The 21,596-nt window shown below is 43.2% G+C and overlaps 2 protein-coding genes across 2 annotated transcripts in view; one reads left to right on the plus strand and one right to left on the minus strand.

Moving 5' to 3' along the window:
• Positions 1-21,596, plus strand: part of Rpb8 (DNA-directed RNA polymerases I, II, and III subunit Rpb8) — a 58,112-nt gene continuing 36,516 nt past the window's right edge. The window contains exon 1 of the mRNA XM_076378862.1: positions 1-114. Coding sequence (XP_076234977.1) covers positions 42-114 — 73 coding nt within the window. The 5' untranslated portion in view covers positions 1-41. The remainder of the gene's footprint in view (positions 115-21,596) is intronic.
• LOC143178983 (uncharacterized) lies at positions 4,774-8,751 on the minus strand. The gene is made up of 3 exons (XM_076377938.1): positions 8,690-8,751; positions 8,283-8,645; positions 4,774-5,045 (listed from the first exon to the last, which is right to left on the minus strand). The coding sequence occupies exons 1-3, from the start codon at positions 8,749-8,751 to the stop codon at positions 4,952-4,954; spliced, it is 519 nt and encodes a 172-aa protein (XP_076234053.1). The 3' UTR covers positions 4,774-4,951.

Raw genomic sequence — 21,596 nt, forward strand, 5'->3', positions numbered from 1 at the left:
AGATACTCTGCTAGGAGGCAGCACAGTCATCAGTGTCTAAAATGGCGGGCGTGCTGTTCGAGGATATTTTCAACGTGAAAGACATCGATCCAGAGGGCAAGAAGTTTGACAGGGGTGAGTCCCAAACACGCTTCGTACTTTCATCTATTTATAAACGGTGCTAGAGGAGCGTACTTCTCGTATACGTCGAATTTTTAAGCATTGTATGTCGTACGTTCCGTCGACATTCGCTCTTACGGAAGTTGCCGGGAAGCACATGGTGTGACAGTTTTGTTTCAATACTCGTTTTCGTGGTTAAACCTGTCAGCAAACCATCTTGACTGATCAGTATAAATGTGGCGTTCACTGTCTGGCCTCTGTTCATTGACGAAAATGCAGCGTAATTATTTGGAACGCTCTCAGTCGCAGTAGTCATTTGTTGACTAACCGAGGTCTTCTGCGATGGCGGGCTATTTGAAACTTGAACACGATAGAAAGTAAACATTATAGAAACTTGCAGAGAAATTTAATTGTAATAATTAAAAAGTTACCTATTAGAGCCTCTTTTATTTAGTATTCATTATTTAGCTGGTGTTTATGAAAATCTGAATTTGTATGGCGATCTGTAGTCTAGTCATGAAAGTAACAAATATATTTGTAATAGAAATGAACCATATTCTCAATTCGCCTGTGTACGTGAATTAGTCTGAGCTTTTTCAACTTTTTAAGTGATTTTCTTCGCAATGTGGCGCCTTTGCTATAGCGCACAGAGTTACAAATTAACTTGATGTACCACAAAGATGAGAATAGATATATCTACTGTCGCGACTGTGTATAGACAGGGCGTGAGGGTCGAGCACGTTTGACATTAATTTGAAAGGCAATACTTCACGATAATACAGCCTTATTCTCCTCGTTGCCTTGAACTCTGCTTCAAGATTCACCACTCGATATTTCTTTTATCTTGTGTCCGCATGTCGATGCTCCCAATCGACGTGCAAAAATTACGATTTCGTGACGTGGAGAATTTTCATGAAAACCGTTACTAATCGAACGACGCCACGTTTGCCATTCAGGAATGCGTATACTTTTACTTATCGACACCTCTTATCGAGTACTTTGTTTTTACATTCCGCAAAAAATCGTGAAAATGGTCTGTATACCCCACGACACTATTACCAATTTCACGTTCGTCAAGGTCTGTATTTATATACAGAATGACTCATTTAAACAGTCGTAAATTATTCGTTATAAGTATGACAAAGTTTAATGCAGAAAAATTATAGAATTTAAAAAAAAATACGTAATTACCTTTCAAAGGCAATTTGGAAATACGCAATTACCTTTTTTGCAAATTATACATCAAATTTTGAAGATCACTTTGTTTCATATTTTTTTATCACCTTAATATTTCTGTTTCACTTTTCTATTATTTTAACATACGTCAGCTTGAAATCCCCTTATCACAATTTTTGCTTCATACAGCGTTTCGTACACGGAGTGGTTTACAAGTGAATGCAAGTTGTCAGATTTAATGAATCACCCTATATATCTTCAGCTGCGCGACGTGTTGAAAAATAAGATGTATTTTGTGGACACGTGTATGTTAGAAATTGAAATGGTAACAGTGATTTATCTACATTGAAAATATTGGAAAATTCATAAACAGGATATTGTTATGTATCGCTGTAAATGGAACGTGTTTTTTAGTTACAGTGAATATTGAAACGATGCGTCATGGCGAAATCATTCTTCATACAAACGGTCGACCCTGAATAAAGAACTGATGATAAAATTGTACGATATTGAATATGAGAATAAAAGAAACATAAGTTTTCGAGGAAAGAATAGGGAAAAAATGTAATAACATGAATATTTTTTTAAAAGGAAAGACAAGGATTAATATATTCTAAGTTCTTGGCTATTCGTGAATGAACGTTTTTAAATAATTTTCTTGTCCGGAAAATTCTAATATTTTTTATTCAATTTTCGATTTCTAGTTAGGCTTGCTCTTTTATTCAAAATGGAAGTAAATTCAAGGCCATTTAAAAATTGATATCAATGTCGGATTAATGCGTCACAGCCGCCATGTTGCTTAGCCTTTGGACAAGTGTGTCAAAACCGCAGTCGAAAAGAAAAATGTCTATTCTGGAAGAAAACCTCACATTACTTAATAAATTTTGAAATATTTCATGATCTGTTTTACACTGCATTCCATTAATCCAAAACTTATGCGTTTTTATAAAAGACGCAGTGACCTTGAACTTTGCAATAGGCAACCTTGAAACAAAACTTCCGTACTGTACTCTTTGCAACAATTATTCAATGAGCCCCCCAAAAAAAACATAAAAAAATTCTAATCTAAAGCATTATCTTACACAAAACGCTTTTTTATTTTTTCTTGATACTACCTCCAGATCACTAAATTAACAAAACTTTGAGAAAAGTATAGAAGTGTTCCGCCCTCGCACCATCAATTTCCAGACGCTGTCGGCGATCCGTAAAAGAAGAAGAGTAGCGCGTATCACGCGTCACCCTATATTTTCACCTACATTATCACTGGGGAAAGGGTTCCGCTGGAACAGCGGCGTTCCATGCGCGGATGGGTGTTAGTGGAGCTAACCTCGCGAGCGAGCGAGAGAAAACACGGGATCTCGGTTAACGGGGAAGGGAAAGGAGCGAAAGGGCGCAGAAGGGGTATAAAGAGCGGTGGGACGCTGGGAGCGGCTTCGTGGCAGCCCGAAGGATGTAGAAGGCTGGCCATACGCGGTAAAAGCGCTTTTTTCCTCTTCCACTCGCTTCATTTCGATTTCCCTCTCAAAAACCTAACGCGCATTGTTCGATGCTTTCTATGCGGTGAGTGCGACTAATCGCTGCGCGTCTTCGTTTGAAACTTGCAATGGGAAAGCATTTTGTCGCGATAAGCTTTCATCTTTATTTTACACGTTTCGCTTTAGATCAGGGTTGCCATATGAATTCCTTCCGCGAGTATAATAGGGAAAATTAGGTGAGGGAAGAACTAACGGGCATTCTATTTGTATAGATCTAGACCCTAAACTCTAGACCATAAATCCTAGATAGGACAGTTGTTTCTTCCCCCACCTTCCAATTTCTCCCACTACTCCCAAGGAAAGAGTTCGTATGGTAATCCTACTTTAAAGACACAGTAAAGTTCTATCATCTCTCGACCTTCACAGCTACGCAAAAACTCAAAAATTCCAAGTACACTGTATCTAATTTTAAAAAAGAATACTCCCAAGTACCTAACCCCTTCGGCACAGTGCCTACGGGGTCCACACGCACCGCGCTAGGGGGCAATGACGGACTCGCGAGTAACTCCTTTCGAATCCCCGTCCGCGTGATTCATGTCCCCTGGCAGAGCCCGTGAGACTCGGTGAGCTTGGTTAGCCATTATTCACGCGACTCCTTCGCCTCTCTCCATCTTCCTCGACGTTCGCCGAGCGGGATAGACGTTTATATAGGTATATGGAATAAAAGGGCGGTGGGATGCGATCGACGTTTATATAGGTATATGGAATAAAAGGGCGGTGGGACGCGATCCGCCGTCAGCCAGCGAGCTCCGTCGCGGCTGCTCGTCCACCGCTGCGAGAGGGGAAGCAACGTCGGCTCCCTAAGGGTGATGGAGGGAGTGAAGGGGAGGGGGCTGGCAGTCTGCTGCGGCCGGTCGATGCAGCAACGATGCCCGCAGCCGCAGCAGCAGCAGCCAGCACCGAGCAACATCGCATTCGCGTAATACGACGAGACTCTGGATACCGTGGGGAGGGCGCTGGAGTGGGGGGAGCGGCCGGGACGCGTTAGAGCGAGTCGTGGTGGGGGTTGACACGGTCAAGGTCAGTCTCGGTTCCAAGGTCGCGGAGAGATGTCATCTCAGGAGGGAGCCGTGCGCGCCTCTTTTCTTCTCTCTCGCTCCGTCAACCTCCCTCCCCTGCTTTCTTCCTCAATCGTTCTGTCTCCCTTTCTCTCCCCTTTCTCGTTCCCCTTGGCGTTTTCAACAGCTAGCATTGACTCTAGCGTCGTTTCTTCGATGGATATCCCTGTGCACCGCGGTAATAGTGGTCTAACTGGGGTTTCTTGTTTCTTTGCGTCTTCCTCTGCTCCATGATCCTCTTTTCGAAGAGTCCTTGGGGGTGGGTTCTCTGAATGTTTAGGTATCGATCTTTTTTTAGGATTTCTGGGACGGTTAGGTGGGAGCTCTTTGGTAGAAGTTTACTGTTTGTGGTAATGAAAGTGTAATTTGAGATGCATATTTGAGGGATGTACGTAACTGTATCATCTGGAACAGTGAAAGACATGCCTTGTATTATGGATAGCGAAAGAGGCGTATCAAGGGGGGAAAGGATATTATTCATTTCACTAATCCTGCCTCTTGTTTCTGACGGCCGCTTCTACCAGAATGATATCTTGATAGGACGCGTCTCGTTAGTTCTGACATATGATACAATTTCGTTTCCATTTTCCTGTATAAAATTAATTACGCGGAGCAGTTGTTGTCAGCGAATTTCACCGTGAAATGCGACCAGTAGATGCGATCCTGTGGGTTGATTTTGGGGTAATCAGTGGAGAGGGTTCATTTAATGCTTCCTCGTCTTTGGTCGAGATAGAACGTCCCATTTGGCAATTACGTTAAGACTCTTCGTCATTCTTAAATTTTGCTTTAGTATATTTAATATAATTGTTACTACTCCTGCTTATTTTCGACTAGTTCAACATCCAGAAATTGATAAGGATCGAAGCAACATCCTCGAGATATAAGGGCGTATTATAGCTATCAGGTGGTGCGGCAAAAGAGATAACGTTAATACATCGATTCTCGTCTCTTGTATCGGTCGAACAGTGAGGCATAAAGACCTCTGGACAGGGTCTGCTGGTACACGTCGGATCGAAGGTCGACCGCGATGATCAACTGTCGTGAAGGTCAATCGGGTATGGGGATTAAGTCACCGCCTATGGACTAACTTCCTTTCAGGCAGTTAATCTGAACTCCGCTCCGACGACTCGTTTCAATGTCAGTCTTCGGTTCGACCTGGTCCTGATGACTCACATTACTGCAAGGAATTAGAGAATAGCGTGTTTAGACAAGTCGACAAGGTGAAAAAAGTGATTATCATATTATTAAGTGGAGAACGCTAGGACAGTGATTTTTAAGCTCCCCCAATGTGTAATAGATACACTAAAAGAAGATTGAATCTCGATTTTATCTGCACACAGGACTGCCATCTACATTTCTTAAATTATTCTATGCATGTAGAATATTTTATAAATTAAAAAATCCCATCAGAGGCAATAATAACCCTAGAATATTCGTTCACTATTTTTTCTCTAGGTGTCCACCTCCCTAAAATCAGAAAGTTTTTACCTTCTCTTTTCACGACCTAATCTTAAATAAGTACATTCTGACTCGATCTACTTATTCGTAATTTAAATTATATTTTATTATGCCCCTCAGGTAAGCAACCACCCCAGGGTAATCCCTAGAAATAGGCAACCTTCCAGTCGCTTCTAGTTATATCTACGAGAAGCAAAGAAATCAATCAGACATGTTTCGTTGTTCAGAACCCACGAGAGTTAGATCTCTTCGTTCAAATGCGAATCTCGATTCGCTATTTGTGGCACAGTGGTAAGGTCGGGCTTGGAAGCCTCGAATTGGTTTATTCGGCTATTGTTAGAAAACGTGTCCCAGCCTCCGCACTGCCGTATCGTTTATCTAGAGAGCACTTCGGAGTCGATACAACCGCTCGGTAGTTCCAGAAACTTTAAATCCTGTAGAGCATCTCTGTATATATAGGTCAGACGCCTGGTCCGCGATTAAGGCCATGACCTTGGCCGATAACTGCAACGAGAAAAGGTTTTTACATCTTTAACGAGTCAGACAAATTCATGACAGTAATATTTATAGGGGCTTTCGAAGGGATCACGGTGTTGTCCAGTGAGCTCCCCCTATTCGTGTCTATTCCAATTTAGTTTCTCCACTGCGTGGAATTTAAATTCTTTAACACGTGGACAATTCTTTTCTGGTGGACAGCCAACTCCTCTTTGCATACAATTGTAGTCCAGGAGTTCTGGAATGTACTTCCTTTTATTAATGAACGTAGATACGGTGATATCGTAGGTTGCAATGTTTATTCGTCGATAGTTCATGAATGGGAACTGTTGATAATGCAAAGAGTGTTTTTCGTGATAAGCTATCATCGCATATAATCAACCACTTTTGCTGGGTTATAGTTGAACATTTATCGATACACGTTGAGAGTATCTGGTAGTGAATTCTAGAATTTCTGCTACGTAAAAAAATTTTTAAATTTTTAAAATAAATTTTAAAGAGTTTAACATACATGGTTTCTTGTTTCCAAATTTTGCGATATAAGTATGCAATTACGCGATACGCAGAAATCGCTTCGTACAGTAGGTCACCTTCCATTGTCGGGTGCTGAGGTAATTCGACCAATTTGCTCGGACAACTCAAGCAGATCGCTGCCGTGCCTAATAATTTCCTCCTCTCCAAGAATCGTGCACACAGTGGCACATGAGTATTTTTAGTCGTAGCTCTACGTTTTCACAGATCATTAATATTTAAGATGGAAATTTAAACGTCTCAAGTGTTTCAAGCACTATATTGTCCATTTCACAATGAACATTGCAACAATTCATTCAGACATGATTGAAATAACAATACAAGTCTCAGGTAATTCAGAATTCCCTGTCACAATATTAAAGTGCCATAGAAGATAGTAAAATAAATATCTTAGTACCATTATGTCGCGTGATGTCACCTAACATAATTAAAAGCCTTTCAAAATTAGGTTCCCTGGGCGCCAGAAGGTAGGCCACCCGTCGCGCATCTGCTGCTCGAAAATCTAATTATCAAGGGCCTCTGATTTTCTTTTACGCCACCAGCAAAAAGTGTTTGAAAAAGTTCGTCATTCTGTAATACTCTTCTCAAAAATATAACAGTATTCTAAACTGTCCTATAGTATTTCCTTTATACAGGCTCGTGACTTGAAATTAGATACCATATAACAATATATATGTACAACTATAAACCTATTCTCTTTTCCCCCGAATAAAATTCCCTCAGAAACACGTCTGTCAAATCCAAGTCGTTTTCCTGTCCAATCGCATGAGAAATTTTCCGAGGCTCCTGTACTCGCGCATCTAATCCTATTTCCAACGATCGATAGACAGATATTTTTCAATTTCGCGCAGCTTCCTGAAATTGTTCCTCGTCGCTGTTGCGTAACGCCCAGCGACCAGTTCCGCGTTTCGTCCGGAAACACAATGAACTCGTTAACGACGACCGATTGTCAGCGTTCAATTTTACTCGGCTCGCGCACGTATTGCGCAAGAGACGGATAATAAAGAATCTTTGAGAGAGACGATCGTTTCTGGGAGCAACGCGTGTTACGTCACGCGTCGGCCGCATTATCCATTTAATCTGATAAATGACGCCCGAGAGCTAATCAAACGATGGCGAACGGAAAGCGCCGCGGTGGATGCAAGGCACGTACTCGAAAGCGCGTGATCCTTGTCTTTGGTTTCCTTCGGCGTCCCATTCGCTTGGCAGGAGCGGAAAAGATCACGCTGTGACCTATTTCATGGCGAAACGAAAGCTCGAACGGACGAAAAGCGATAAAAATTCGGAGAGCGCGTGTAACGAACGAGGAAAAGCTTGCGCAGCTCTTGGTTGCATACTTGAGAATCCGTGATATGGTTTGTTAATGTTTGAGAGTGATAGAGATGGGGTTTCTATTGAGATGTTTCGCTCAGGAGCACTTCTCGCGACGTTGCGTACGGTAGAGGGGGCTACAGAGGTTGAATCACGGTCTCGGAGGGATCGGGAGGAACGTTGGGTGCAAAAATCGATGAAGAATTTTAGAATAGTCGTTAAGTATTGGTTAACCATTTGCAAAATGACTTTTCCTATTAAATTTTTAAGGGTGTTAGGCTATTTAAAAATTTCAGTGAAATAAATTTCTAAGTTAATGAAAAACCTCTGTCGACGTAAAAGCAACAAATTATGCATATGTAGATATGCATGTAGTTGATATCTTGCAATGTTTAAATTCTTGAAATCTTTTCATGTACTCTCATCTCTGGATTCCTGGCTTACGGGTCAGGTAGATTCAAAGCTCTATCTTTAATAATAAAAATAAATCCCTGGATTCCAATTCTTAAAAACCCTGTAATTGAGCTCTGAAAGCTCAATCCTAATCCCATCTAGTCTACTGAGACTTAACGTAAACCAAAAGCTCATACAAAATTTAAACTAACACATATTACCACACCTGAAAAGCATAAACACTACAAAAACCTTGCCCGACAGCCCCCCATTAGCATCTCCAAACTCGCAAGTAACACTTTTTTCCCCTGTACCCATCGTTCTGTTCACTCTCTCTCGCGGATACCACCTGACGACGAACACAGCCCCGCGATTGGCCCCGTCGTGGTTGGTCGACCAATCACGCGAGCCCTTTAGTCGAGCCGGTTGCCGGCTTTCGCGCTCGCCTAGCTGCCGCCCGCGGCTGGTTGGCACACTGGCAATTGCGCGCCAACGAGAGCGAGCGAGAGCAACATCTATCCACTTCCACAGCAAATAGAGACCAACAATGGATCGCGATCGGAACGAAGATCGAACGTGTTCAGCTTCTCTGCGTGTAACGTCTCTCTCTCACGCCTCGAAGCGAGAAGGCACGAAAGCCGCGCGAGGGAAGAACGAGGACACGAGCGGATAGTCGAAGAGAAGAAAATGGACATGCAGGAGGAGAACGCAGAGCGAGAAGGTGGCGAGGAAGCGGGACGAAGTTACGGAGGCATGGCTCGAGCAAGTGAGATGTAGCGGGTAGCGCGAGAGGGACGCGTGGATGAAAAAGGGGGGCAGGGTGGTGCGGTGCCGGCTGGCTTCGGCGAGTCGACAGTTTGGCGTTCGGTGTTGCTAGGCGCGAGGGCCACTGTCAGTGCCAAGGCGGCAGCCGGCAACCTTCTCGCGACCGCGAATCAGGAGCCACCTTTTTCTGTCATCGCTCCTCGCCTTTCGCGACCGTCGCTCGTCGCTCGCCTCGAACTTCGCCGCGGTCAAGCGCGGCATATTTTACCCGCGGTTTCCACCGCGCCAGTCACCTTCGCGATACGCGTTTTCGAGACTGTTCCAAAGACGGCGAACCGGCACCCTGGTCGCTCTCTTGGCAGCGCTGCTGTTGTGCTGCGTCTGCGTGCGTGTGTGCGTGAAAACCACGAGAAAGGGCACGGCGACATGGGGACACGGAGGATCCGAGAACGACTTTTGGAAGGATCTTGAGGATTCCAGGAGTGGAGATGATCAGGTAGAAATTCGATTCTAGTTTGTGAAAGGCGGGTGAGGGTTTCTTGTACTTGTGGGTGAGGGAAATCAGGTTCTGTTGAACTGTGAGTTTGCGTAGAAAATTACAGTATTTTTGTTTTATAAGCGTATTACTATATTTGCTATATTTTGAAATTATCTAGAGTAAAAGTGTTTTAATTGTTACACTTTGTCACTTGTATTCTTAGGAATGCTATAATAGGACAGTGCATAAGTTGACTATTTCGTGAACTATAGAAGTTGAAATAGAGTTATTAAGAGAGCTATTATAAGTTGAAATTTTTTAAATATTCGAGAGCTTGGTTGCATGCAATATTCCATGAGCGTGTGGAAACGCGGGTCGAGAAGTGTTGTTTTGCGCGCGATTTCCATCCGGCTACGAGCTTCAATTACAGTTCCTAGTTCTAGGACTTGGATTTATTCCCTGATTTTCTGCAACTCTGCGTTAACTTCGGACGAAACAATTTTATTAACGTGGGGTTCAAGAATTAATTATCCTGGAAACGTGGTTTTTAATTTGCACATGTTTAGGTCATAGTTGTAGAAACTAAGCTTGAAACTCAGTGCATATTAAAATTTGCTGATGAAAGTGCGCAGCAATATTAATGCGTATCTTATCGCGTATTATCGAAAAAATGAATTTTATTCAATTCGAAAGCGTATACCGACGCCTGAGATAGATTGTTTCGATTTCGGCGAACCGTGAGTCTTATCTCGACCGCTCGTCGCGTTTTCAATTATAGAGGGTCTTTTAATATCGTAACGCTCGATATGTTTTCATCCCATAAATTATTTAATGATAAAGACGAGTCGATATCGAACCTGACGCAGATGTATTACGTTACAAACCGCTAGTTATCGAAAAAGTAAACAAGATATCGAATTACAATTCGTCACAGTCTACTAGAAATAAAGTATAAACACAGATCAATGGTGCCACGTCAGCAACTATACTACAACCACTTTTTCAAACTAATTTCGTTTACGATATGTGAATATTCCATATTACTGCTTTGATGAACTAATTAGGAAGTTCAATCGTGTCTATTAATGGACATTCAAACATTGAATTCATTTGACTCAATATTGTGAAACCTCGTCCGGCATTCAGACGTGTGTATCATTCGCTTCTCTGACGAACTTTGTCTCACTGTGAATGGAGATGTTGGTACACGTATTGGTGTGTATAGTGCGGACTGGCGCGTGTTTACACGCGAGCTACGACGCAAAATCGACGCAGAAAGGCCAGTCGAAGAAAATAGTGCGTAGTTAGCGGGTTGTATTCCCCTTGATCTGCTTTCGAAGCATGTTTGGGGTTCTGTAGGCGTCCCTGTTAACAAAATTAGGGGAACGAGCGTGAATCAAGCGACGAATAGTTTGCGCAGTCGCGGTGTGTCTGTTGGGGATTACGTTTTCGTGATCGATGCTGGAATTTTCGATACTTTTTTCTCTATCAGTCAAACATTAAAGAAAAAACTACCGTTCATCGCTGAATTTTTTAGTACTAAAAAGCAATCTTATACTTGATTCAGAACAAATTTAAATATCTTTTAGAATAGAAATAGAGTTCCTAATTTAGTTGAACACACGGTTGCGCGAACCATTCACATCTGCGTGAAAGTAATTATTAATCGTACCATCTATCAGTTTCCTAACCTAACTGATGCTCGTTGGGTCAATTTTACGACCGAGTTTATGATAAAGTAGAAATTGAATTCACATTTTAAGTATGCTCCCTGAAATATTGGACAAGGGATAGATAATGTTCGTAAATTCCGCGGGAGCTATTCTCTCGCACATAGAACATTTCTCCGCGAGGTACACCTTGAAATTTTGAAATGTTAACTATGCTGGCGTAGTTGATATGCCGTCTGACTGGTAATGCCTGATTAGCCTCCTTGCGGTATTAGACATAAATGTTTCAGGCTTTCTCATCGCATTTCCTTTTTTGTGGTTTTACAACTTTGCATAATTCTCTGATTAAGATTTAAGCTCTCATATGTATGGATTGTGACGCGAATTTTCCAGTGGACGCTTTATGTCTCATGTATTCTATTTTCAGCCTTAGTCAATATTTGTACTTACAAATCAATGACCAGCTTTCTTGCCAACATTCTATTAGTCACACTAAGTATCGCCTTGATAAGAGACTCTGTAACAACTTAACGCGAATTTGCGTCATCTCAAGTTCTGTTTTTATATAGTTGCTGTTCACCTAAATTCACGTCAGTTACAAGTTTGATATTTTAACAGTTTTGGGTTAATATTCAATTACAGGGTGTTTGTCCATATTCTATGTGTTCGGATTGAGATCATAAAAAAAAGAATTTTCATGGAAACTATAATACTTTTTTTAATCTGACATGTTAATAAGTTAACTTGAATAAAAAAATAATTCCTCAGTTTATGCGTAAAAGTTCTGTTTTTATAAATGATTTGAATCTGAGGGCACACAATTTGGTACGGGTATAGAAATGTCGAAAAGGTAACATAGCTGAATTGTTTACAGAAATACTATCGAAGCATATGATACTATTAATGTACATATCACTGGTTTATGTTTCATACCCAGATTTTCAGCATCATATTTTCACAGAGACAGTGATATAATTTTTTTACACGAATTTCCACGATTCATCGGTGCCATGAGAACTCGGAAGCGATTCTCTCCCATTTTCCATGGTATCGTGTTCAACCTGTCGCGTTAACATTCACATGCACGTTACCACGTAACGTCCGTCTGTCAAACTATCCTCTAGCAGAGAATTTCTCCCGGGAAATACATTTACGAGCCTCGAATAAACGTCGCCGTACATATCAACCGGAATCAATTATTTCCAGAATACTCGGCCCGTCTCCTACATCCGTTCTCGTTACTATCGACCGTCGAGGTTAACTATCGATTATCGTGCTTCCTTCAGCCTCGTTTATCCTCGTAATTTCTCTCAGCCGTTGCTTTCCTGCCAATCGAGGCGGGGGATCAAGGGAACCGGTTCTTAAATCTCGGATCATTACAAACCGCGTGTACTTCGTCCCGTTGGCACCGTTCGAGCGCCGCAACTTTCGACCCTGTCGTTAATTTAGCTCCGTGCGGCGTATTAATTAATCGGGCTCGCTTCGACAGGCGTCGATAAAGCAGCGCAGGGATCTATCCTATGTTACGTGCTCGCGACCTCCTGTGTAAATAGTGCGTCAATAACAGAAGCATCGGCTGTTGCCCCAAAGGGAGATCGAGCTCTGCCCACAATCGTGCACCGTTTCAGCTTTGTGAACGACACGCGCGTTTTTATGAGAAAGGTCAACAGATCGTTGAGAAAATTATGTGATGTTGACGATTAATCCTCCGGGAGGGAGATGTGTGCGTGACCCTAATTTTCAGATATACGATTTTTTAATGTCTTCGAGTGCTGTTAACGCTAATGTTGTGGGGTATTGGCGTGGTTTATGTAGAGGTATAGGGTGTTGGAAAGAAGGGGTCTTGAAAGTGGGACGATTAGTTCTTTTTCGGCTTAGAAGGGAAGCTTTGTTAATTCCGGTTTTTAACCTTGGAATGGTACAGTTCTTCTTTTGGACTGCCACGTGGCACACTGGATCTTTTAAGTTTAGCGTGATTTTTATACACTTTAAATATGTGAAAAATTAGCTGAAATACTTTCTTTAGGTATATAGAGTTAAGGTTGTCAAATTCAAATGTTAAAAAAATATACAGAACATTTTTATTTGGAATTATATTGCAAACAGGAATCACGGGTTTGCTTGGGCCATGAAAGACTCCAGTGTGCCATTCCGGGGTTAACTATCCAATTATTATAGAAATAGAATCCATAGATCTTTTCATTAGGAAAGGGTAGTTTAATAGGAAGACACATTCACGAACAAAAGTACTATAATTACACATATAGTATGAATGAAGTAAAACCGATGGAATATTCTTGGTTGGCTAATTAATGGAAGAATTTATAGAATTTCCTTCGATATTCCACGAAAAACGTCAATATAATTTTGGAGATTACAAACTGGTTTCAATCCCTGCTTTGTCCAGTGGCTTAGTCTCGGTGTACTGGTATTTCTAAAGGGCAGCAGGGGTGAGACTTACGCTGGATCAGTGTCGACAGTAGTTAGTCCAGGAACAGGCTGGACGCGTCCAATAGTTAAAGCCTGTGCTTCGACAGCCAGACAAATGAAGTGCTTATCGTTTCTCGCGAATCCACCCTAGAATTTCTCTCAGGCTGGATCTAATGAAATTTTTTGCGACCCTGCCATCTCGTCAACCGTAATAACTTCTCTCCTACGCTTCTGTTCGGGAATCGGGGTTCGGGGTAGGACATTCTTCGTTTAAGTGCTTCTTTACTCTCTTGTCCACTTGCTAGAATTTTAGCCAGTATCATTACCGACAATTAATTCCGCGGAATAAGCAAAAGGATAGTTCGCATTGTTGGGCCACTTGAAGAAACGGAACGGGGCAAATTAACGAATGGCTTAACCAACCGTGTATGATGGTTTTTCTCCAAGACATGGAGAAAGGCGCTAATAATTCAAAGAAGCTAATAATCACGCTTCTTGGAAATTTAATTTTTCTTACATATTGAGGTAAATGGTCGGAGAAATTTTCAATAGGGAAATTATTGTCTTCATAATGAGACGGTGGAACACAATAGGTATATATTTTTTAGAAAATTACGTTGACATCATATATTTCTTCGTTAATTCTACTTTCCAATTAGAGATTACTATTAAGGTTATATATAATTTATCAGGTGAGGCCGTCCCTCAGTTATGCTTGTGACACGTGGAAACGATTTTACCCTTTTAGAAAGGGTGAGTTTCTGAGCCCATTCAAGGCTAATATTCACTTTCTCCCCAGCTACTTACATTGACGTTATCACTTGACATTGTCTCTTGACTAAATACATTTCCCTAAAATTCTTCCTGCTTTGGAAGTACATTAAAGTTTCTATTTTTGCGTTATACAGTGAGTTATTGTTTAACATCCTTAGACCCTTCCTCTGGTATACGGGTGGTGAACTTGAATAATGGTGAATAATTCTTGAGTAAACCTGGTTAAATTTTATTATATAGAAATTTGAAAAGAATTGAATCAAGTCTTCATTGTATTCTTTAAAATCTTCATCGAAGTGAGACTTAATTCTCACTCACAACACACCTCTAAAGGATTTTTACGGAATTTTTATCTAAAACTCTATCACTGAAACATCCAATAAAAGTGCATCAGTCGTGTTGCTTCAGATCCATTGTCTTCATGCATACTCCTCAAACCTCAGAAACAGTCCACCACCCTCTACACAGCCTCTTCGTCTAACCAGAAAATATTTCAAACACTCCTAAAAACACCCTACATCCCACTGCCTTGGTAACTCATCTCAGTCCACATCTCGCGAATTGACCTTTTCCAATCCTGAATCGCTTGGCCGAGGGTTCCTCCGACGCGCCAGCCTCGGAATCACTTCAGGAGACCAGTTTCCAGTCTCCACCAGTCGACCTTGAGACCAGCTGACAAACCGAGGAAGAAACAGCGGCGACGCTAAATCGTTTCTATAAAGGGGGGATTGCGCAATGCTTGGAAATACCATGGCATCGGAACGCCCCGTCGTCGGTTACCCTCGGCTAGTGCTACACGTATCCTCAGGGTCCTCTTTGTCTCTTAGACTCGCGACGGCTAGGAGGAAAAAACGCGCATAGGCCAACGTGTGCTTGTCTCCTCCCCCTCCATCGATCCCCCCCCTCGTCTCTTTGTATTTTTTACGCGCGGAATGTCGGCTCGTCCGACGGACGAATTTATTTTCGTCCACGCCTTTCGACTTCACCCGACGAGAGATATATGCGGGATAGCCGCCACGCTTCGTGGCGAACTTTGAAGCGCGCCAGGGGATTTATTCATACTTGCTCGCGGTCGGCCCGATGAGGAATTAACGATGTGTTCGTGTCCGTTTTTCGGTTAAACGGTGGCTCGTTACTGGGGGTCCCGCTTTTACGTGGGAGTTTTTATACTGGGTGGCCAATTTGGAGCTCCTCTTAGTTTAATATCTTTGGAAGTATGCTGAGTTGAGAACAGGGGGTGTTATATAATTTTTTAAAGACTTATTTCTAGACAACTTTATTTTGCAAGATTTTCTAGAAATTAGTGATTTTAATCTATTATTTTGTGTCACTGACACATTTTTCTTGTTGATATATTTTCTCACTTGAAGTGACTGTAATTTTGTTATAAGAGATTATAGAAGATTTTACAGGAATTGTGACAAAGAGGAGAGGAAGTTTTACGAAAGCTTGCGCTTGATCTAGTCTTGAATTTCTGCGGCATATTCTAATATTTCCTCTGCCTCGTCTTTATGATCGGGAAATACAACAGCGAGCGTTGCGCATCATCCCTCTAGTGGCAATTAAAGGAAAATCGACGGGGAACCTTCGGAGCGAAGATCCTTTTAATTCCCCTCATTTGCCCGCGAGCTTTATTAAAACTTAAAATGAAGAGAGTTTGCCGCGGAGGAAGAGGGAAAGTTGAGGGAATTTTTATTAGAAAAAAGTCGTAGACGCTTCATTTTTCTTCCTTTTCCTGTCATTAATATTTAATTTTTGATCGAATTTGCGAATCTCTAATTAAAGGAACTTTTCAAGCGTTCTCTGACTGTGGGATTGGGATTCGAATCCGATAGCAACGATTCGTTGCTCGTTACATATCGCGACCTTCGTGCTTATCGAGACTTGGCTTCACCCGCTGGTCGATTTGGCTGACGCGTTCGACTAGTGTTATATCGTTTTATCGAATCGATCAGCGAGTCACGGTGGGTCTTTTTCGATTCCGATTTCCAAACGCCATTCTGGTGTCTGTTTTTAGATTGAACTAAGAAAAGATTGGAAACTCATGAAATCTGTTCTATCACGTAACCAAGGAGAATTAATTATCATTTTTTAATCGAATTATACTGCAGGTGGGAAGATCCTAAATACAGGAGCAAAATTTTGAGAAATTGCAAACTCCTTATTTCGAGTTTAAAATATATCATAAACTTTATTTTATTGTTTACAGTTACTGTATTATAATATCTATACTGTACCTACTTGCACATTTTCAACAAAGTTTGTCTTCACAATTTCTATCTTTTCTACTACTAACAATTCCTTCCCTCATATCTGTACGTCCCCTCGAAACCCACTCTCTGTTCCTCACGAAATTACCTATTTCGGGTCGCCTTATACATACCCACAACTATCGAGAGGCTTAAAATAGTCATCCATGACTCTCCCAATCAATCTCTCAATCGTTGGCTTCGCCAAAGCAAAACCACGACATCCTCTCTGTACAAGGCTCTCGTAAACCACTCTCACCTGCTCCTCCATTCCAAAAGTACCCCGAAAAACATGTTGACCCTTAAGTAAGAGGAGCCACACCGCGGCAGAATGGAAAGCCTCGAGCAAGAGGAGGCGAGAGAAAAAGAGAAAGAGAGAGGAAGGCCAGGCTGAAGCGGGGCGATGTTGGGTGGGTGCTTGTAGGGGGGAGCGGGAGATGCGTCACCGGGGGTGGTGGCGGCTGCCACCCTCGCCCTGCGTGGCTCTTTTGAAGGTCAAGGTTTCCCGCCCCGCTCTCTGTGTGCTTGCGCGAGGCAAGAGGATTACGCGGGGCGAGGACAGGGGCGGTGGTGGCTGCAGGCGTACAAGTGTTGGTGGACGCGCGGGGGATGGCGGAAGGACGCGTGGGTGGCTGGGGTTGTGTGCCAGGGGTGGCGAGAGCCCGGTGCCCAGTATTTATAGCGCTTGCGAACCGGTCGATAGCGGATAGCGACACTGCGCAGTTGAGAAGCCCTCGTACTGAAGTCCACCCCCTCCCTTCGCCCTCTGTCCTTGTCTCCCAGCCTCGCCACCCCCCTTCGGCCACTCTTCACCCGACCTCTTACTCGCTCGACCACCCCTTTCGCATCGCAAGGCTTTTTGCTCCTTTCTTTTCGGTTCGCCTTCCCTTTAAACTTAATTTTTTTCTCTTTCCTCGGTTAAGGCACATAATGGAGCTGGGGGTTGGAGAAAGAGTGATGTTTCCTCGGGATATTGGTCATGGGTGTTTCGGGGGGACGGAAAGGTCGATATCGATATTGATTGGAACTTTTTAGAAGCCCGTTTATGTATGGTTCCTCGAGCATCGGAGAAATCGGGTGCTCGTGTTTGGCCTTTGTTGTGTGTATCGAATTTATGGGATGAGTTAGAGATACTTTGGCAGCTTGAAAGGGTACAATTGAGTATTGTATCGATAATAGAACACGATTGTTAAACTTAGAATCTTATGAATCCAGGCAGTTCAAATCTCCCGCCTTCGCGACGATTGATCACAGAAAGCTAAATTAAACACAAAAGCATCTCAAACAAACAGAAAACTAAAAATCCGTCTACCTTAATCCAATCCAAAATTTGCGTATCAAATCAGAGCCCCCAAGAAAACGCGCCATATTCAAATCCCTTTAGCCAACCACCCGAATGCAAACTAAAAGTGTCCAAAAAAAAAAAGAAACCATCGACGAAGGCAAGGTAGAAAATGAAGAATAAAAAGCGAGTACGTTCGAATAAAAAGACAAAAAAAAAAAAACAAACAAACTTTTCGTGAACAATAAGGAGGAACAGAGAGGAGAGAGAGAGGCCATCGTTGGACAAAGAGAACCCGTCTGGAAAAGGGCCACACGAGAAAACACAACGTATCAGCCTATACGTGTATACCTGCCGCAGAGAGAACGCCAGGAAGAGAAAGGGGCGAGAGGAGAAAAGGGAGGTCAGAGGGTTGTCGAGCGCCGCCCCTGGCCTAAGAGGGGATGAGTCCTCTGCCGTCCCTCTCTGTTCCCCGGGTTGCATCAGAGGGATGCCCGCCCCCTCTCTCTAGTTCCGGTACGAGCTAGAGGGAGACACTAATCCCAAGGCTACTGGAACAAGGAGGATAGAGGGAGCGTGTGGGCGTTTCTGTGGAGAGGGATGGAAGCTGGTTAGCTGAACAGAACTGGAGAGGGTTGTCAGTGAAGGAAGGCAGACAAAGAGAGGCGCACTGGCGAAGCAGTCAGCTGAAGCGAGAAGGGTGGAGAGGCACAATAGAGAGTTTGGTGCGTTTCGTTGGAGAACGACTACCGGCCGACCGTAAAGGTCGCCGTTACGTTCTCTCTCTTCCCCGACTTCTTCGTTGTCCTTTAACGAGAGACCAGCTGGCAGAAACGCCAGCGACGCGGAGGCATCAGTGCGTCCTGCACCGTCCACGAGAAACACCGTCCTCCGAGCTTCTCTCGGAGTCTTCTGAAACCCTCTGGAAGCTTTGTAATTGCTGGGACCATCCAGTTTGCACTTGGAGTCTGGGATTCAAATGGAGGAAGGACGAGGAACGTTGAAGGAAACCAACCCTCTGGAAAATCTGTCACTCTCTCCCACCAGGCGAGGAAACTTGAAGGGCGGAGTGTTCAGAGGTGAGAGGGCATCAAAGGATGAAATAGTGGGAGGCTGGGCTCTTTGCGCCAGGGGTATACCATCAGTTCTCCATGAAGCATCGTCGAGGATCGTAGTGTGGGGAAGTAACCACTAAGCTTGGCTGACCGAAGGAATACCAGTTCTCCGTGCCATGAAAGCATATGGATACCCCTCGAGTATCTATAACAAGTATCCTCAGAGTTCCTCTTAGTGGACACTGCAAGCTCTCAAAGCGTAAGCGAGAGAAATTACTACCCACAACTCTTTCTCGAATCGTCCACAATTGGAGTTAATCAGGTACACGCCACAATCACTCTCTCCGATTTCTCGAAGAAAAAACACCACAGGAAGAACGGCCCATAATCGAGATACACCTTAAATAGGTTCCAACGCTGCCAATTAAGCAACGCATTGGGAAAGATTCTCCTTGCGATGTCTGTTATTACACGAGCCAACCGCCCTCGGCATTCTAAACTCGAGTAAGAGGCATGCCATGAAAAACATTGGGAAACGATGACGAATTCCTTGGGACGTCGGGCATATCGGGTAGGCTCGCCAGGACCAACGACAGAGCCCACCCCCGTGACAGAGGGAGAGGATGAAAACAGAGGGAGCCAGAGTGCGACAGGTGGAGAGAAACAGGGGTTGGAGTGGGGAGGAGAAGAGGTGAAGAGGAGGAGAGGGGAAGAGCGTTTTAGGGTGGTGAAGGAGAGAAGGTAGCTGATGAGGCGGCCAGAGCGACAGAGAAGGGTAGCTGGAGCGCGCGATCGCTGGAAGGAGGGGTGGGCTGAGGGTGAGAGAGGGTTGGCGCGATGGTGGGGGTCAGAGGCTGGTTCCGTTCGTTTCGTTGGAGAACTCGTACCACCGGGCGACCGTAAAGGTCGTCGTTGCTCTCTCTCCATCGGCACACAGGAGTCGAGCAGCTGGCAGCAACGTCAGCAACCAGCGACGGATCAGTCCACCGTGCGCCAGCCTCGAGGTCCATCCTCTCTCTGGGATCCGAGATGATCGTCTTCCGCGATGGGAAAGCGACCTCCTCGATCGCAGTTCGCCTCGGGATCGTTTGGCTATCCGACCGAGAGGAGCCTCTCGAAGAGGAATGAGAAGATGATTGTTGGAAGGAAGATTGATTAACGTGTTACGAAACGGTGGATCGACGATCATGAAGAATGGGGAGATTGAGGAAGAGGAAGGGTGATATGGTGGCAGGTCTGCGGCTATCAACATCTCGCGTGAGTAATGAAGGAAAATGGAGCTTTTTGGAACTTGGTCCCCTTGTTAGTAGTCTCGATGTCTTTGTTAAATGAATACAATGTAGTACAAACAAGGACGAGGGATTGTATCATTGTATGGGTACAGAAGTTACTTGTTATAGTCTCGCAATGGGATACAAGGAGCTTACACAGGATAGGAGGCATCTGTGGTTAATTTATACCCTGATAAATTATTTTTGACTTTTATCAGGAAAGAAGAAGAAAAGGATTGTGATACTTACACCGAAAATGAAAGGAATAGTGGCGAGTTTAGAACGAAATTATACCGTATTCTACAGAGAATCCAATTCAATAGTAGACCTTACACTATTTTAATTTTTTACATCCCCATTACACCACAACTTCAACTTATAGTTCACATTTCTATAAAACTCTAATAATCACACAGCCAAGAACAGCATTATCTCTCCTACTCATTAATCTCACTTTCTCTTTCATCTCCTTTCCTCACCTCTTCAAAACATTAAAACAAGTGGTGCATAAAGTAACCCTCCTCGAGTCACCTCTTTTATGCTCTGCAAGCTCATCACTACGAATTGCGAGTCTATATCGAGTAAAGGCAGTACATTTCGTTGATACTGCTCTTTATTTGCCTAAAGATAGTTCTCCGTCACAGTGCAATATTTTTCGAACTGGAGGCTTTTCGTTCTGGTTGCCTCTCCAGGGCTTCTTTATTTTCTGAAGAAACGTTGCACAACCGGAAAACGCGAATTAAGCGTGTAAATACAAGACCGGCTGCCGCCGATGCGCAGCGTATTTGCGCTTTATTGTCTCCTCGTTTTCGCTTCTAACCCCCCCCTTCACTTCCCCCCAGTTTCCGTCTCGCCGCACCTCGCGACTTTGTCCCGTCGATGCCGAGGCAATCTTCGATTTCGATAATGGAACACACTTCGGTGCTTCAAGGCTGTTTTCGCTTTTAGACTGTGCAAGTTCGCGAACGCTTCGTTATCGCGGTTTGTCGATGGAATCAATATTGGGAGCAGACTTTGAGTTCGCGGCTAACCCGAGATACATCGAAAGATGCTTTTGCTTGCTGTTCTTTAGAGGTCTTCTATCATTTTATCAGCTTTGGAAATGGTTAGGAAATTTATTATTTATGTATAAGGGTTGAAATTAAGCAGAAGTAGAATTTTTTCCTAAGTTAATTTTTGATCAGAAATGATATGGGGAATGATAAACTGTTTTAATATGCATGTGCTTGTCGGTGGTCTGAATCGAAGCAGCCACTGAAAATGCACACTGAGTCACGTAGTGTGCCAAAAGACACTTCATTAATTCCCGCGAATCCGGCGTAGACAAATTAAATTCGCCCCTCGAATTACACCCGGTTGTACTCGCCATATGGAGCGAGTAGTTATATAAACTGATTTCCATATACTTTAATAAGATTCAAGCCAGACATAATGCATAAAAAATATTAATAATGCCGCGAATGAAAGTTGGGGTAAATTTTAAAATTGAGAATGCAGTGATCAGCTGGCTAAATTTTCTTAAACAAACTTCAATATTTGTAAAAGTTAAAGAATTTAACAAAAAAG

Source organism: Calliopsis andreniformis, chromosome 5 (genome assembly GCF_051401765.1).
Source record: "Calliopsis andreniformis isolate RMS-2024a chromosome 5, iyCalAndr_principal, whole genome shotgun sequence".
Classification (NCBI taxonomy): Eukaryota; Metazoa; Arthropoda; class Insecta; order Hymenoptera; family Andrenidae; genus Calliopsis; species Calliopsis andreniformis.

Excerpts from the sequence above, each read along its gene's own strand:
- LOC143178983 (XM_076377938.1), bottom strand. The coding sequence starts at position 8,751 with ATGTCCATTTTCTTCTCTTCGACTATCCGCTCGTGTCCTCGTTCTTCC. Across the intron at positions 8,646-8,689 it reads TCTTCCCTCGCGCGGCTTTC|AGAAGCTGAACACGTTCGAT; the intron begins GTGCCTTCTCGC and ends CGTTACACGCAG. Across the intron at positions 5,046-8,282 it reads GTAGTGTTTATGCTTTTCAG|TAATGTGAGTCATCAGGACC; the intron begins GTGTGGTAATAT and ends AATTCCTTGCAG.